The sequence below is a fragment of the Talpa europaea genome (assembly GCF_964194135.1).
Source record: "Talpa europaea genome assembly, chromosome: 6".
NCBI classification, from domain to species: Eukaryota; Metazoa; Chordata; class Mammalia; order Eulipotyphla; family Talpidae; genus Talpa; species Talpa europaea.
This window is the reverse complement of record NC_140072.1, coordinates 3962506-3980330: the sequence shown is the minus strand read 5'-3', so window position 1 is coordinate 3980330 and position 17825 is coordinate 3962506. Positions and strand designations below refer to the sequence as shown.

Here is a 17825-nt window from a genome sequence, read left to right as displayed (position 1 = left end):
CCAGATTCCAACGACTAAGCTACCAGCGAAGGACAGGGACAGGTGAGCAACATTACGCTTCAGCTTCCGCCCTGATACTTCTGAACTTCCCAAGGAAGGAACGTGCTGGGCAGACCCACAGGCCTGCACAGGAAGAGCCAGGAAACCCCAGCCTCAAACCTTTTTTCCTGGAAGGCGAATCCATCTTGCCCGCTGCCGGGGCCACGCCGGCAGAGAGGGACTTGGGCTCCTCCGTCGCAGGCAGAGGCGGGGCCGCGGCCCCGAGGGCCTCCATGTCGTCTTCATTCACGAACTGCATCTCTGTCTCGGGCTTGCTCTGCTCGAACAGCACCTGCTCAGAGGGCGCCCCCGCCGGTGTCGGCGACTGGTCACTGAACGTGTCGGAAGATTCACTGTGAATGGCCTGAAAGTGTATCTTGTCGTAGATTTTCCTACTGCTCAACGGGCTGTCCTCTTTCATCTTGTGTGGAGACGACTACATGGCAGGGACAGAGAGAGAGAGAGAGAAGTTCAGGGCTCTGCAAACAGAAGAAGGGGATTAAACAGGGAGATCTGTCATTGCAACCTCTGCGGGGAGCTGTCCGCACACTGTGCAGGGAGAGGCTGGCGGCCCAGGGCTCGCCTGGTGATTTTCTGCCAGGAGATCCGGAAATCAGAAATATCAGCTCCAAAGCCAATGAGCTTCCATATAAAACAACGACAGTTGTGGGCATAGACGTGGCAGTGAGATGAGTGATGCCCACCAAGCGGACGTGGCCCTGCGTCCACCAGGAGACCGGGGCGTATATCCACGCCACGGGAAGTTGGCAGTAACGAGAATAAATAAGCTACAGTTCCCACAGCAACACGATAAATCCTGCACCTCCATTCTCTGCTGCGAGTCGGGATCCTGCTTATCCCCATAGGGGGCGGCTTGAGCAGGGGCTGCAAAGTGGGCATGAGGGAGACCCCTGAGTTGCCAGCGGGTTCTGCAGCCTGGTCTGGGGGCAAGTGGCATGGACGCGTTCGTGGTGTGCAGCACGTTCACACGTGCTCGTGTGATCTATCTCGACACGGTCTGCCCCCAAACGTGCGTAAGTGGAGGCTTGTGGCTGGGTCTCGGAGAGGGGCACGAACATCGCCGAGTCAACCTCTCCAAAAAGTCTCCGGGTATGGAAAATATTTCTCCAACGAGAAGCGAGATATAATTAGAGGGTGAGCAAGAAGGGAAAGAAAGGGGTGTCGTTTCTGACTCTGATGTCGGGGCTCCTACCACACATGGAAACAGCTGGTGAGTCTGTGGTCAGTGGGAGGGACGGGCTGGCACGTTCGTGCCATTTTTCCAGTGACACAGACACGAGTTCGGGGAGACAGCGGGCGAGGTCGGCACCCGGGCTTTGGGCAGAAATACCGCGTTTTCCATGAGAACCAACGTAACCTCAGCCCTTTCACCTCAACAGACCTGCTCCCCAAAGAGCCGCCCATCTTGAGTCTAAGAGGAGTGTCCACGCCGTCTCCACGCCTCATCCTCCCCCAGACAACCTTTCCAGGGGCGCACAGGCAGAGCGCCCTTTCGGTTACGCTTACAAAACAGCCGTGTCATTCATCGGAACGTGAAACAAAATGTCTTGAAAGACAAGACCGAGTCCGGTGCATGTTTCAGGAAGCCACTGTTATCCCCGCAATATTCCCCCACGAGCACCCCCAGACAAGGGAGCCGAGGCCACGTATGGACGAGGCACGGTCGGAGAAAGGAATCAAATCGTTAGAGGGTCCAACCAGCCCCAGACACGCCACACACGTCATGGCGATGGCTTCCTCCCATCGTACAGGAGACACGAGGCTCAGGGGTCACTGCTGACGGGGGGCGGGGACCCCAGGAGGTGCCTCCCAGGCCCCTCATTCTCTCCACACTGCAGCTGCTTTTCTAATTCTCCTGGAAATCCCAACAGGATGAAATCCCACCAACAAGGAGGGTCCAAAAATAGTACGTGACAAACATCAAAGCCTTAAAATTCCCTGACTTTGGTTACTGGTTAGATCCAAATCTTCCGTTTCTGCTCCACCCGCCTTCCCTCCTGCCAGTGCCCTCCCAAGAACCTTTATCTCTCTGTCTCTCTCTCACACTCACACACATGCACACACACGTGCACACACACGGGCGATCACACACACACGAGCACGTACACTGCAGCTCTCACAACTCACTGGGACTTCTTATCAACTGGCCCAGCTTCCAGCCCCCAAACCACTCTTCCTGCGCCTTCTCCCTCGTCACATCACGCTTGCAGAATTGAGAGGTGGGAGATACTTGTGTTTACAGTAACCGCAGGACACCAGGATACATGTGCAGAAAGCAAACATTGTAAAATTTGGTTTGCGTTAGTCACGTAGGTCCCAATGTCAGAGCAGTCCCTGATGGCTTCAAATGAAACCTCTTTATCATATTGCTGGTGCTGAAAAAGCGACTGTGTTTTGGGGTGAACCCTAATATACTCAGTTGCCTGCAGGTCCTGGTCCTGTGTTCCGTGGTTAGACTCGAAACCTTCAGGGCAGGACAGAACCGAGGGGAAACTGACCTTTGCAGCTTGTGGCAATTCTCCCCAGAGCCAGAGCATTTCTAGATTGTTCTTCGGTCTGTCCATGGACTTACTGACCAACTCTGAATCGCTTTTAGGTGTTGAAGGTCGGGAACCTGAAGGACTAGAGAAAACACAAATGCATGACCAAGGTAGAAAAAAGAAACTTTTCTTTGTCATGTTTTCAGCCCACAATTCTATGGCTCAGATAGCCCAGAGAATTCACCCAAACTGTATTCCCTTGAGAACGCGACCTTGGGGCACAGCCCAGCCGGGGCCACCAGGGGGCAGAGCACACAGCCCAGGGGGCAGGGGCAGCCCTGGCCCAGCCTGTTCCAACTGCAAGCCAGCAGAGGCGACGCGAAGTACCGGGAAGATGAGAGCCAGAGGCGGCGGCAGGCAGGAAAGCCCGTCCATCCCCGCACCGGAGCTCTGGCCCTTCAGGTCTCTCCACAGAGGCTGCCGCTGCCACGCGCCCACCGTAGCGACAATCTCTAGCAGCCACAGCCTATAGAGTATGTGTGACTCTGGCTTTAAAGATGGGGAAACTGCATCACAGCCAACGTGACCGCGCACGCTGGGTCTCCACAGCAAACTCGCCGTGGGGCAGGAGCCTCCGAATCGAGGTTTCTAGAGACTATTCTATTTTCCAGGAATACTTCAGAGCGTCCCCCATCTGCTGAGGTTCCTCCTGGAACAACACGTTGTGCGTTTCACTCTCAGGTCAGCTCATGAGGGGCTGGGACTTGTGTCCTCGTCATGAGGATGAGATCTCCACAGTCTCGTGTCCGGCCATCGTAACCGGGGGGAGCAGCCCCCTTCTCCCGAGACGCCCACGGCATCCCACACACAGGAGCAGAGAAAGACGCCACCGAGTCTGTTCTCCTTCCTGCATCGCTTCCTCTAAAGAACGGGCAGCTTTCAACCGCAGCGGGAAAGCCAGCTCCCCCGTGTTCCTCTCGCGCCCCCTCTCAGCCTCACGGCTTCTCACCCACAGGGCGGCAGAACCAGGAGCCTCCTGGGTGAACAGAGCTCATGTCAAGTAGGGGCCTTTCGGGCTAAGTGGACCCTGGTCTCTTGGGTCGAACCCCGTGGACTAAACACTCACACCCAGGTGCACACAGGCTGGTTCTGTCTCCTCGTTGCCCATGGCCCGGCCTCCAGTGTGCGTGAGGCTGTCTGTGGAGGGAAGGGACTAAGACAGCAGAGAGCACAGATGGTGCACCTCACACACACTCACGCTCACACTCACACACACTCACACATGCCCACACACTCATACATGCACGCATTCACATATACACACACACATACACACACGTGCACGTACACAGAGCACACGCCACCCCTCTAGCCCTTGGGAAGGAGTCCCGGAGGGTGAACACCGGGTAGACCTGAGTGCTGGGCAGCCTGTTCGTCGCCTTCCTCTCTCACTTCCTGTCCTTCTGAAACCAGGCTGTTCTCCAAGGGCCAACGCTATTCCAGGCACTGAAGGAGCCCCCCGGTTACACGCTCACATCAGGGACACGTGCGAAGGGGCACCTGGTCTCCCGAGAGGGCCCCGATGTGACTGGAGTCCACCCCCTCCAGCCATGGGGAGCACGTCCCTCCTGATGGCCTCGACAGCTCACGCCACCGCTACATGCCTCACACAGGTGCACGATACGCCTTGCCACGCATTCCTGGGGACCCCAAGCTGCCTCGTCCTCATCCATTTTCCCATCCTAGGGAAAGTCCTGTGGTCAGGCTTGCTGGAGAGCAGGTGGCAGCAAACGTTTCTGCCGATGGCAAATATTCCAGGCCTGTGGGTCCGCGCTGTCTCATCGCCCTCAGTTCTGCAGACGTGCGTGAAATCCCCACTCGTCAGTCAGACGGAGTCTCCAAAAACATGAGTTTAAGCAAAACGACTTATTATGAAACCAGCTCCTCAAATAATATCCTTTGTTTCAAAGCCAGCCAGGTTTGCTTCCTTCTCTTCAGCGTGATAGAGAAACAACATTGAACGAAACGACATTGAACAAAACTCTCGTGCAGCGTGAACACGGCCCTTGGGGTCTGGATGCAAACTCACTGCGCTCCCACAGAACGCGACCAGAACAGCCAGCAGCGGGCCAGGGCTGCGGCTGGCTGCGTGTGCCGGCGCCGGCCCTGGGAGGACGAAACGCCCACCGGTTTCCAGAGAGACCCTCGGGTGTACCAAGCCAAGTTCTCCGGGACCACGCCCGTGCGGAGGGTCCACGCGGGGCCCACCTCTCACCTTCACACCCACGAGCAGAACCGCTGGCGTGAAGGCCAGCCAGCCTCCCCAGGAGGACACTTCGGTCACAAGGGTGGGGGCCCCCAACACAGCGGGTGACTGATGAGAAAGAGGATTCCAGTCTCCCGAGCAGCCAGCATTGTGGGTTGTTCAAAAAGTAAGCGTACAAGCTCGCCTGATCAGGGTCTTTGCCTGATCACCCCTGTGAGCCACGGAACAGTCTTCAGTTTCCAGTCAAATCAGCCCTGACCCCGCGTGACTCAGTCTACCTCATTTTAAGACGGCGTCTCCCCTGCATGACGAGCACCCGAGATTCAGCTCTTGAGTGAAAAAGTCCCCCATGTGGAAATTCATCACCATCCCACTTGCTGAGCTTTATAAGGTGAGCCAGGCAAGTGCATAGGCAGGCAAAGGAGAATGAGGGCCACACCGAGGGCTTCTTAGGAGGCACCTAAGACCCTGGCCTCAAATGAAGACACAGCCCCCGACCCCGCCCCTGCACCTACCTCTCCAGACACCTGCTCTAGACCATTATGGAAAACCAGCGCCATATCCCGAGTCTGACGGGCGGGTTAAACAGCATTAACACCTAGAAGACAGCTTGCAAGCTTACTTGTTGAACAACCCAAGAAATAAAGCGAATGATCACACGCCCGATTTTTACTCCATGACTCTACTCCTGAAAGCTCGCCACAGCATTAGGAAGAATTTTGGGCTGAGCCATCAGAGTCAAATCTAGTGCTTAAAAAAATTCTATTCTGCAAAAGCTTTAAATGAAAGGAAAAGAATTATTTATGTGCATTGTCTTCATAAGTAATTTGGTTAGTGAGTGAAAGATTTGTAAGCGTTAGATCAAATCTTCCCACTTCATCTCGTCATACAAATTTTCCACAGAATTAGCTCGATTAATGTTAAGTTCGATTTGTGGGTGTTAGAGCGAGAGGTTCATTCTGGAGGACACCCAAGCGGGGGAGGGACCGCCTTTTCTACCTTTCCAAAGCAAGGAAGTGGGAGGGCTGCGGAGGACAAGAGCTAGAAAGGCCTCCCTCTACCGCAACCGCAAGATGAGGGGGCGTCCTTTTGCAATCTATCGGGCTACTGGAGACGGGGAGACATTGAGAGAGAGAGAAAAACAATCACGTCAATGAGGTGAAACGGAAACCATACGCATTATTTGACTACTCTTAACAATAATATCTGTAAGAAAGGGAACGCACTTGGGTATCTAACAAAGGCTGAGGTCTGAGGTCTGTATGTTGAAATCAACATCAATTTTCTGAACCACAAAAACAGGAAATTGCCAAAAGACCCGTTTCACTTTCTCTTTCATCCATGTGCCCATAAAAGACGTTTTTCTCTGGTCAGAATGTAGCGCCTGATCAAACTACATGCTCCAAAGAGCCGAGCTGTCAACTGTCTTTGGAAAAAATACACAATTCCCGGTATGGAAATGTATCTATTTATCCTAAGTTGTATTTGCAGTTGACGGTGGTCAGATCCACATTATCTGACACAGTCAGAATTCTGGGTTCATAGAGCAAAGTGTGAAAGAATTCTAACACTTAAAAATGTTTATTTTAAGCCCTCAAAATTCATGTGTAATGTTTAAACAGATTTTTTTTTTTTTTTTTAGCCCATTAGTGGTTTCTCATTAGGCCACATAGTTTTCCTCCCAAAATACTTTTCCCTCCGTGGGGTTTATCTCCACAGACCTCATAGGGAGAGGACTCTGAGGCTCCAGAAAGGTCTACAGTGTCCACCAGGACAGTGTCCAGTGTCCACCAGGACAGCGCATGGGCTCTGGACCCTGCCCATGACTCACCCCTGAGGGGCTCTGTCAGCACCTGGCAAATCAGCCTGAAAACACTAACTACCTCAACTTTTCTACCTGACGACTCGTTGAAAGGCTAATATTTGGGATATACTGGGTCAAATGGATCATTACAATTTATGTTATCCGTTCATTTTCTGAGTATGACTAAGAGAAATTGTTAAACTTCCTGGCATGGACAAGACACACCTGGAGAAGAGGACCCCTGCCTGACTAAGCTGCTGTGTCACGGTGAAGCCAGGAAAGGTGACAAATCTTTTTCTCCAGCCCCAGTTTTGGTGCACACAGCAAACTGCGCTGGCTCTGAATGGGGGCAGGCGGCAGGGGGAGGCATTTGCCTGAGACTGGCTTTGGGGAGGAAGTCTTGGCTGCACCTGCCGGGGCTGCTGGAGTTTCTCACACACCCCTCTTAAGCCACAAGAAAACGGAACGCTTTCAGCCTAGGAATACCCCAGTGTCGCTGCCAGCTGGATGGCTGATCCCCAACCCCTGTCCTGCCGCCACACCCCTGGGGGCATTGTGAGACATTTCTTCCTAGTAGCCCTCCCTCCTCCTTGAAATTTTAGTGCTGTGACTAGACCATCTGCTTCAGGGTTGACCCCATTAGAGGCCACAGACAATGATGTCTACAATCTTTTGTGGCCCAAAGTCACTGGCTCAATCGGGGTGATAAGGGCCCCGGCGCGGATGGCAGGGTTTGGGCTGTCCCCTCCCCAGGTTCCTAAGAGCCGCTCTGCCTCGCTGACTGAGGTCTCTGGCCTCTTCGGGATGGCAGTCCGCACCGGAGCACCTCTGGTTTGTGATGGGGCAACTTGTTCATTTCAGGAAATAAAGGAATATTCTAGAACTCAGCAGAACAAATTAAACCTGGCAAATAGGGCTCACTCTAACAGCGGAATGACTCAGGGCCCCTGCAGCCACCGCTCTTTGGTGCTAAGAGTCCAGGAAGGCTGAGCCCACGTGTCCCATTGACCACGAGTGGACGTCGCTGAACAAGCGGTCAACACCTGCTCGGGGACCCAGGGCTGCAGCTCAATTATGCGTAAGGAGCAGGTCACGGTGGCCGTGGTGTTGCACCCTGAGCTGAACCACCTACTCTAAACTGCATCTTTTCTGATCCTAAGATTCTCATTCTGAATTTATAATTCACTACTTTATTAACCACGCTTGCTAGGACTGGTGTGGGGCCGCTGGGGGGGGGCGCGGACACACCGGGGGGCTCACCTGGTGTTGGGCGTCCACTCTCTATCGGAATTAGGGTAAGAGGCCGACTGGGAGTAGGTGCGCAGTGGGGGCAGGTCTTCCTTAGGAACTTCGTCTTGGAATGGAGGGCTATCACTAGGGAGGGTTCTGCAGGGGGAAAAAGACGAAAGTCAACGAATGATTAGAACCAGAACAAGAACAAAGGCAGTTTCTGTTTTGCTGAGTATCTCTGAGCACCTCACGGATCTTCTCTTTTTAAACCAAGACTCATTCCAGGCAACGGACAGAAAAAACGTGAGATAAGGCAACACACAGGCGCGCGTCTATGTGCCCTGCCGGGGATGGATCCTCGACGTGATCATGATGGACTCCGACACCTGCTGGCGTCATGGCGCCTCCCAAAGTCCACCTCACGGAACCGGCCGCGGGGGTGACAGCACTCACTGCCGACGCAGGAGCCGCTCAGTAACTAAGTGTGCACAGATCATAGTTCATCTGGCAGAATAAATAAATATCAACCAAATACAGATGTATCCTATGATTACAAAATGACTGAGAAACTGCCCGTCTCAGGTGGACAATGGAAGCTCGCACATTTCATTCTCATTACATATCTGTCACGCTGTAACATCACAACAGGCCGCGCTATCTCACACAGGCTGGGGAGCCTCCGCAGGCCTTTCTCATGTTGCTGAAACAGCCATTGCTAAGCCCTGGAATCAAAAGTCAGGCAGCAAGGCGACCTAGCCCCAGAACCACTCCCAGGGACCCCTGGTCTGGGGGCTGGGGACCCACACCCTGCTGCTCTGCCAGGAAAAAACCGTTCTGTTCTCAACAATGAACAGGGGACACGACAGACGCGCCAGGCCCTTCTCCATGGTAAAGAGATACAGAAACAATCCTCAGGACACTGAGTTCTATAATTATCTGAAACATCAAACGCTTTTGACAAATGAGTTTTGTCTTTCAAAGCTGTCGCTTTTCACCAAGAGTAATACATAAAAACAGAGTTTCGCCACGCCGATGAAAGCAAAGATAAGCATGACCCATGTCCACTCCGGGCCTAACCAAAACAGAAAAGGAAAGGTCCTGTTCTCCGGCCACCCTGACACCCAAAGCCTGCCACCCATCAGCCCCCAACTAAACAAACCCAGTTTCGTGCAGGAACAATTGGTTTGCTCAGTTCCTATTTCTCAGTTCTGCTCTGCTAAAGTTGGGAGCCAGGATGCCTGGCCTTACCAAATGTCTCTGAGTTACACGCTACGTTAAATCCTGACACTCCTTTCAGATAGGGGCTGTGTGATTCCAAAATCTAGTATAAAATGCATTCACAGAAGAATGATTAATACAAGGTGTTGGGTGGGGTAGGGGGTCTGTAGGACTCGTCTGCATAAACTAATTGGCCGCACTCCGGGAGGGACGGGCCGCCCCCTTCCACACACACCTACTGCCGTCCAGCGGGTCTGCCTCCTCATCGGAGCTCATCTCTATGGGAAACACGTCTTCATCTTCCGATGTGTTCACAGTGTCGTCTCTTTTCAGGCTGTCCAGCTGGGACTTTCTCCTCCTTTTTCTTCTCTTCTTCACGACAGAGCTGCTTGAAGAGGTCTCACTGGGCGTCAGCGCCTGCACAGACGTGTTGGAGTCCAGGCTCCTCGCACGATCCACCGTGTTCCTTTTTAGCTGGCACTCCATGAGAGAGGCTCCCTCGGACAGGATAGGGGAGGTGGCCAGGTGTATGGGGATCACTTCCTGAAGGTCAGAAAATAGTTTCAAACACGAATGTAGTGACGTTGGCATCACACGGTCAGATGGCACATGCCCAGGAGGATGACCCATCAGAGCTCTCCACCAGGGTTGGTGGGGATGTGAATTAACGGTGTCGCGGGTCCTGACAGCTGTCAGGCAACCACTGGGTGACCCAGCAATTCGGCTCCTGGGTCTGGACCCGGACAGACAAAAACTTGCACACAAATGTTCAATAGGTCAAAAGGCAGGACAAACTCACATATGTGCCCATCAACACAGAATGGGGAGAGCTAAGTGTGGAGCACAGGGAGCATGCGTCCATATTCAGCCCCAGAGAGGGGGGCAGTGCTGACACCGTTAGGAAACAGTACGCTGAATAAAGGAAAGTCGGGCCCAAAGGACCACAAGGTTCCATTCAGAGAAACATGAAGTAAATGAGCTGTTGCTTGGGGCAGGAGAGAGGGAGGGAGGGGTGGGGGGATACAACCAAAGGGCACAGTTTTATGAAAAGATTCTAAAACTGACTGTAGTGACGGTTGCATATAACTCGTGAAAATACTAAAGCCCCTTGAACCATACACTTGAGTGAATTATATGCTGTAAGAATTATATCTTAATAGAGCTGTTAAAAATTTAAAAACAATAAAAAAATTAAAGTCACTCGGTCACTCACTAAGTAAACATTACAACAAGCAGCCACCTGAGGTCCAAAGCTCCAGTATAATTTGTGCTTTGGACACCAGGCCCAGCACACTGAAGCGGGAGGGGCGCTGAGGCCTGCGTGGTCACAGGTCCGCAGAGAATAGCCCCTCTGTTCAGCAGGCCCCCGAGGTTCGTGTCCACACAGACCTCCGTTGTGCGTCCCGGGTAACCTCTGCTCCAAGTTCAAACCCAGGAAGCGGCCCTGACGACCCAGCCCTCCTCACTCACCTGATCATTATCAGTCTCCTGAACAAAAAACGCTTCTCCGTTATCTCCCAGTTTCATGTGCAAATCCACAGACTCCCCGTTGATTTCTATGTCAACCTGAAGGAAAAACACATTTAAGAAAACAAGGAACTGCCCACCCCACGGGCAACCTCGCAGGGACGCCACTCTGCCTAAATAGCTCTCATCTCAGACACCCCGAAAACATCTCATGACAATTCCAAATCTCAATCAGTCCATCCAGTTCCACACGCTTTCCCCACAAAGCAAAGGCGTCTGCTCCACGCAGCCCCGCAGGCTCCCTATTGCCGCAACGCGTGAGCACAACAGAAGCGACGCCACAGGTAGAAATCGGGTCAAGGGGGCCGTCGTGGGGTGAAGGGTGGAACTGGCCCTTTAGAGGCGAACCTAACGTAGCAGACATGCAGAACCGCTGCAACCTGCAAGGTGCTATCATGCGGCATGACTTCAACTAGGAAAAATACAGGTAAATAAGCGAAAGCCAAGAATTTGATTGATAAAAACTGACTGCCAGCGATGTTGGAAAAAGGATCTTGTTTAGAGAGGCCGACGTTTATTAATTTAAAAAAATGAAATGGGCGAGGTTGGAGGAACACCAATGGTGTTAAAATGTCGGCTCAAGTAGAATTTCAATTAATAAAATGCGTTCATTCCTTCAAAAAGCAAAGTGCCACTGCATGGCCTCCTCGCAAAGCCAGGCCAGGAAAGGAACCTGGCGCCCACCGGCTGCTCGGCCCTCGCCCTGGGGACGCCCGCCCTGTTGGGAGGACAACCCAGGCTGCACAGGAGGACGAGTATGGGTGTTCTGGCCTCATCGGAGAGCTGGGTCAAGGGCCACCCGTCTCGAGAGGGACCCCAGAGGATGCCAGACCCCGACTCTGAGATTCCGGCCAGCGTCCCAGACAGACAAGCCACCGCTGCGCCGCTCGGGCTGAAGTCCTCGCCCGCAGAGCCCAGGCGTTAATACAGAGCTGCCTGGAATGAGAACTAACGTATTAGCTAATGAGCGGTGAACACCACTCAACTCTGGAGTAATCCATAGCCACAGGGGCCAGAATCCTCCACATTAGTAACTGCCCCTGCAAAAACAGCGTCCCCCAACACAGAGCCCAAAGACGGGGTCTCTGAGAGGTCCCGGTTATGCCAAGGCACAGAAATGCAATGATTTTCTCCGAGGAGACGACCCAGTCCCGGGCCACGGCTCTCCCGTCTTACCACTTTCTCCCGGGAGCGCAGCACCCCCATCTTCCCAAAGCGCACGTGGAACGGGGAGCACTGCAGGCTCCCGTTGGGCTGGCGGACCACGATGATGTCGATGCATCCAGAGAGCGTGGCGGGGTTCAGGCCCTTGTAGAGCTCCTTCACCGTGACGAACACCTGGCCCGCCAGCTGCCCGACGTAATTCATGGTTTGAGCCTAGGACAGACAGAAGCACAGGGAGACGTGCCCTTAACTCGGGAGGCCACTCAGGAGCCGGCACAGCCAACGCTGCCTCCTTTCAAAGGCGCACCCCGCACCCCGCACCCCCCATGTGGCTCGGATGCTTCGCTTCAGCCGCAGGGACTCCACAATCCCCCGCCCCGATGCCCCGGCCCTTGCTGCTGCTGGGGATCCCAGGGAGCACCGGCCACTCCTCCCTGGGACCCCGCAAGCTCACCCTGATGGTTCTGGCCCCCCATGACTAGCTCTGTCATTCAGTGCAAGGTTTAAAGACTAAATCTCAAGACACTTGAGAAAGGCCCTATGTGTATTTCGTAGCCTCCCGCCTGTGCCAGAGGAGGCACTTAATGTTCTTATTTGGAATTAAGTTCTCACTGGAGAAGCAAAAAAGATAACTCGTATTTTGAACAATGACCATCCTCGCGCCGGCCTGCCTGGCTGGCTCCTGCCGCCACGTCCAGGGCTACCTGCTCTGCCTCCAGCCACCGGCCCAGCTCATCAACGGCATCCCTCTCGGTGGGCACGCCGGGCGCCCCCCTCCGAAGGGCCTGGGGCCCAGGGCATGGCCGACCTGGATGCCATCCCTGTCCCCTGAAGGCGCCGGGTCATGAGGAGAGGGAGGCAGGACACGAGTAACTCAGTACTGCCAGGCTCTGTCGCTTGACGCGAACATCAAGGGAGTAAGGCCCGGGCAAGAGGGGAGTAAATCATGGAGGGGCTGGCCCGGGGGGGCTGGACCCCTATGACATAAGCAGACGCGACATCAGCCCCCCGTTTACAAATGAGGAAATAGGCTGGCGCAGGGCTGGTCCGATGCCCTGCGCACAGCAGGCAACCAGAACCGTTGGTCCGCATCTGACGCACAGCCGCCCTCGCCTGCTAACGAGACGGCGCACAAGGGAGCCCTGGCAGCTCGTGGGGCGGTTTCCGGGGCACGTCCCCCTCTGCTGAGGGGCCAGCCCCTCGGTGGACACGCACACCGCCGCCCCCAAACCCCCACAAGGGCCACCGCACGGCCACACCCCACCGCGCTTCTGTTTGTTTGCGGGTGCTGGTGCAGCTGACTTCACCCACAAAGGGGAGGGGAGGGCAGTTCCCAAAAAGGTGTATGAGCTAAAAAGGGATTCTTAGTAACCCTCATGCTTCCCAGTAGGAGGCCTCTCAGAAACCCTCGGGCCCCAGGGCCCAGTCTAGATTTTCACCTGCTGTGCATACAAACGAGAGGGGCAGGAGAGTACCTGCGCCCCAGGCCCCTCCCCGCACCTCGTCCACCCCCCTGAGATTCTCATGAGTCCCTAAAGGCACGAGACCTCTGAACAAACATGTGCCCAGGGTCGCCATGTGCCAACGCTGGGGACCAGGAATTGGGGTCCTGGGGTTCTGCAGTCACCTTTATTTCAGTTCTGTCAAGCCCCCTCACCTGTCCCCAGGGCTTCTCCTAATTTCCTGGCTCTGGCTCCAAGCCGTGCTCACGGATGCCGGCAGCAAGTTCCCAACTGCCACCGCCAACACACGCCACAGGGTGCCCAGAGCCCACCACCTGGCATTTTTGATTCATAAGAGAAAGCTCAAAACAGATGGTATCACCACGTCTCTGCATCCAGCTTCTTGTCTGTGACATGAGCATGAGGACGTCGGCCTCCATGAGCCGCCAGGGCCAATCCCAGCTCCAACTAGTCGAAGACTCAGGCTGCCCTCCGAGTTCTTAGCAACAGAAGGGGCGTCTTTAATAACTTAAAGACTGGTCTGTTCTCCTGAACAAATCGTTCGCCTTCTCAATGAGTAAATTCAAGTAATCATGCAGAATCCAAGAACTTCACTTTGAAGCTTACAGGATCCAGACAGAGTTGTTAGTTGTTGTTCTAACACCCGCATCTCAGGGAAATCAGCCCCCCAAGGGGAGATGACTGAGTAGTGTGCCCTCCCCGCAGAGACCAGGGCTCAGATCTTCCTGCTTCCAGCCCTGGACCTCGTCACAGGATCTGTCCGGTGCATTTTCCCACCACAAATAGCCAGAAATTGCTCTGAGTCCATCTGCTATCTGTGCTCCAGCAACTCGCTTATTTGCAAGCTGAAAATATCTCCATTTGGAAGCAGGAATCTGCTCCATCCTCCTTAGCAAATAAATGATAGGGCTGTGGGTGCCACCTGACCACAAGTTCCAGGAACTGACCTCAACATCTGCACCTGCGGGAAAGGCCTTAGCTGAGCAGAGAATGTTTCAGAAGACACTTCCACCTTACACCCGTTTGGATAGCTACCATCTAACCACCACGGAAAAGTATTGACAAGGATGTGGACAAACTGGGACCCAGGTGCGAGATTGAGGGGATGCAGAATGGTGCAGCTGCTGTAGAAAATGGTCTGGAGGGTCCTCAAGTAACACGTGACTCAGCAATTCCACTCCTGAGCACATCCCCAAAACAACTGAAAGTGAGGTCTCAAAGAGATCCTTGCACACCCATGTTCTCAGTGACATAATATTCACAACACCCCAGTGTCCATCAATAGATGAATGGAGATACAAAAGTATTCCACCGGGGAATACTACGCAGCCTTAAAAAGAAGCCTGACGAGGTGCATCATGGATAAACCTTGAGGACATTAAGTCAAATAAGCCAGTGACCAAAAGACAAATACTGGATGGGTGTGCTTATCTGAGCTACTTAGAGCAGACAGACTCACAACAGAAAACAGAGTGGTGCGCACTGGGGGTCAAGGGAGGGTGAGCTAGTATTTACGGGGCACAGAGCTTCAGTTCTACAAGGTGAGGAAAATTCTGGAGATGCCTGGTGGCAATGGCGAGCCAGCAGTGAGCCCGGATGTCTGCTAGCTGTACTGACGTGCAGGCTTAAAACACGGCTGAGATAGTGAAATTGGGGTTATAGATATGTTGCCACTTTTTTTTAATTTTAGAGGACAAAGGAGAATAATATTTTAAAACAATTCATTTCAGGGAGATGAAGATTGGTTAAAGCTCTTGTTGCATAAATAAATTAAATCTTTTTTTAAAAAAGGTCTTTGAGGGCCTCCCTGGTGGCGCAAGGGGTTAAGCACCGCACTATGAAGCAATCCGCAGCCTCTGTAGCACAAGTTCCATCCCCGGCCGGCCTCAGAGCAACCCACATGGTGCAGCAGACCTCTCCTGTCTCGCTCACTGCTCCCCTCAGCAGGGTATTTCGGTCAGTCTGCCTGTTCTGCTCCCCACTCTGTCTCTGGTGAATCCTCTCACCCCCCGCATCTCTGGCCTGTACCCCAGCTCTTGTATGCATCAATAAATAAATCTTAAAAAAAAAAAAAAAGTCTTTGAAATACAGGAGACGCCTTTCACGGGGGCGGGGGGACATTCCGGATGGAAGGGTGCAGACCTGCTGCCTCCTGGCTCCTCCCCAGCTTCCTGTCCTCCAAGATCTCCCCTAAAATCTGGGCAAATAGTTAAAGAACAGGACAAACCAGAGGAGCCAAAACTCCCCAGTATTATCCCTTAACCTTCAGCCTATTTGGAGTGAAAGGCTCAAGGCAGACGCTAATTTTATCTCCCTGAAGATAAGAAGCAGGACCAGCCCGGACCAGCCCTGGACTCACCTCCCCAAAGGCCTGGCTAATCTCATCACTGTCATTGTTTCCAGCCTGTTCTCTCGGGCACATGACCGGGAAGTGAGAGGACTATTTGTTTTAAAGAAGAAAGTAGCTTAATTGCCTCAAGAATAACCAGAGACAAGCAAGGGCTGTAGAGAGCAAAACAGAACACCCCAATTTCCCACTGACAGCCTGCAGAGGGATGCTCCACAGCCGCCCCTCCAAATTACTCGGCCATCTATTGCTTTCAATCTCAATATCTAACCCAAAAAAAACCAGCTGCTTCAGCACACAGGGCTTCAGCCCAGGGATGCTTGAGGTGGGGCACAGAGCTGAACCCCATAAAAGCCCTTTGGCCAAAGTAGGTTTCTCCAAGCTGGTTTTCAGGGAAAATTGGAGGTTAAAAACTACTTAGACACACACACACACATATTTTCACATGACCTTTTCTAACCTGACCTTCTGGAACAAACACTAATTTTTCTGAGGTCATGGCCTCCCAGGAATGCACCTTCCCAGACACCCTTCCTCAAACTGGAAACCGCTGCTGCACTTAGACGAGATCCAAATAGACAATACACAGAGGAACACAAAAACCCGAAAGCGTATTTCCACCTGGGATTGGATTTGCGACATTAACAATAAACAGTGTTCAATTTGAACAACATCAATTATTAAAAACTGAATGCCGGAATTGGAATTATTTTAGGCCAAATCCCTTGAAGGTCAATTCAGGAATCAGCTGTTCTGATCGTTATCAGGCAAATGGATAAAAAGGATTTCAGTTCTGTTTCTAATTCTCTCAACTGGAAAGTTCTCAAACGCACGTATGAACTAAAACCACAATTCAGGGCCTCCCCTGGTGGCGCAGGCGGTTGAGCGCCGCGCGGTGAAGCTGTCTGCAGCATCTGCAGCGCCAGTTCCATCCCTGCCAGCCGGCGAGGGTCCCACATGGCGCAACAGACCTCTCCTGTCGCGCCCGCTGCTCCCCTCAGCAGTGTATTTCGTCAGTCTGCCTGTTCTGTTCCCTGCTCTGTCTCTGGTGAATCCTCTCACCCTCCTGCGAATCTGGCCTGTACCCCGGTTCTTGTATAAATAAATAAATAAATCTTTAAAAAAAAAAAAAAACACAATTCAAGGGGTGTCCCTCTCCCCAGCCTCAACTAAGGGCGCAGCCAGACTGGTTCTTGGCAAGAAGCTGTGTCAGCAACTGTTACACATAACACAACAAGTGTTTCCAAGCATATCAGCACCTTCAGAGAGAGACGGATATCAAGGTTTGTGGCATTGCTTAAAAAACCACCCTCAGGAGACACGGCTCTAAATAGACAACATCGATTTTAACGACCGCCCTCCTTGTTTTTCTCCAATCACAGACAACATCAAACGCCACAGGACCTGGACACCTTCCCTGACTTTCCATGTAAAAATCCCTGAAAATGTGAAATGTTTCCCTCGCAGACGGGCTGACTGCTCAGAAGGGCCGGGAGCGCAGCGCTCTCTGGAGGCTGGGCGGGGCTCAAGTCCTCAGACTCAGCTCTCCAGAAACTCACCTACTCGGGCACACGCGTTACCTAGGCAACAACAGCCTGCACTTGGTGTTGCGGGTCTGCTCCCTGGAAGGGAAACACCCACAGCTGCAGCGTGGGGCGACTCCCACCTCCCTGCTGAAGGAAGAGCGGACTCAGGTGAGAACCCCACCTTCGCAAAGCCCAGGCCCGGATGTCTGCAGTCACCGAGGCCACATCTCTTCTAGTCACACCCACGCTTTCCTTGACTACGTTTTTTTTTTTTTTTTTTGCCAGGAGCCTGACCTTTTGTCTGTGAAGCCAGAGGCTTCTGGAATGACTTGACTGAATAAGAGCTTTAGATAACGACTGTCTCCCAAAAGCGAAAATGCTTCATTGGTGGTGTCCACCCGTGGGGCCATGGAAATCGAGGGTGTACAGTCAGGGCTGCCTCTGCCCCGCGGGTCCTGAGTCCATTCACACCGTTGGCCTGACTCTGGCCCAGGTGACGCTTACTCCTGGGGACCAATGTCCCTGCCTGGGAGGGGGGTGGGCAGGAGGGGGGGCCTGAGGGTCGTAGGGGCTGCACGGACCCAGGACCGTGAGGCTCGGGGCTGTCATGCCACAGTTTACTAGTGACACTCGAGCTTAGCAGAGACCAACCTTTGATTTGTCTCTGGAAGGACACTCAGGACCAAACAGCATTTTGGCTGAGAAAACACATCCTACCTCCTGGCTGCTGTCAGGTTCCT

At 53.2% G+C, this 17825-nt stretch overlaps 1 protein-coding gene across 5 annotated transcripts in view; it reads right to left on the bottom strand.

Annotated features, from left to right (window-relative positions):
* The window catches only part of LPIN1 (lipin 1), a gene marked incomplete at both ends in the record, with an annotated part of 78700 nt that overhangs the window by 23034 nt on the left and 37841 nt on the right, over positions 1-17825 (bottom strand). For 2 of the 5 annotated variants that reach the window (XM_084235510.1, XM_084235511.1), the window contains 7 exons: positions 160-475; positions 2544-2682; positions 5806-5913; positions 7871-7996; positions 9294-9601; positions 10529-10624; positions 11762-11962. In XM_084235510.1, coding sequence (XP_084091636.1) covers positions 160-475; positions 2544-2682; positions 5806-5913; positions 7871-7996; positions 9294-9601; positions 10529-10624; positions 11762-11962 — 1294 coding nt within the window. Of the gene's footprint in view, positions 1-159; positions 476-2543; positions 2683-5805; positions 5914-7870; positions 7997-9293; positions 9602-10528; positions 10625-11761; positions 11963-17825 lie in introns of those variants that run through there. The other 3 variants (XM_084235513.1, XM_084235512.1, XM_084235514.1) reach the window with 3 other exon arrangements.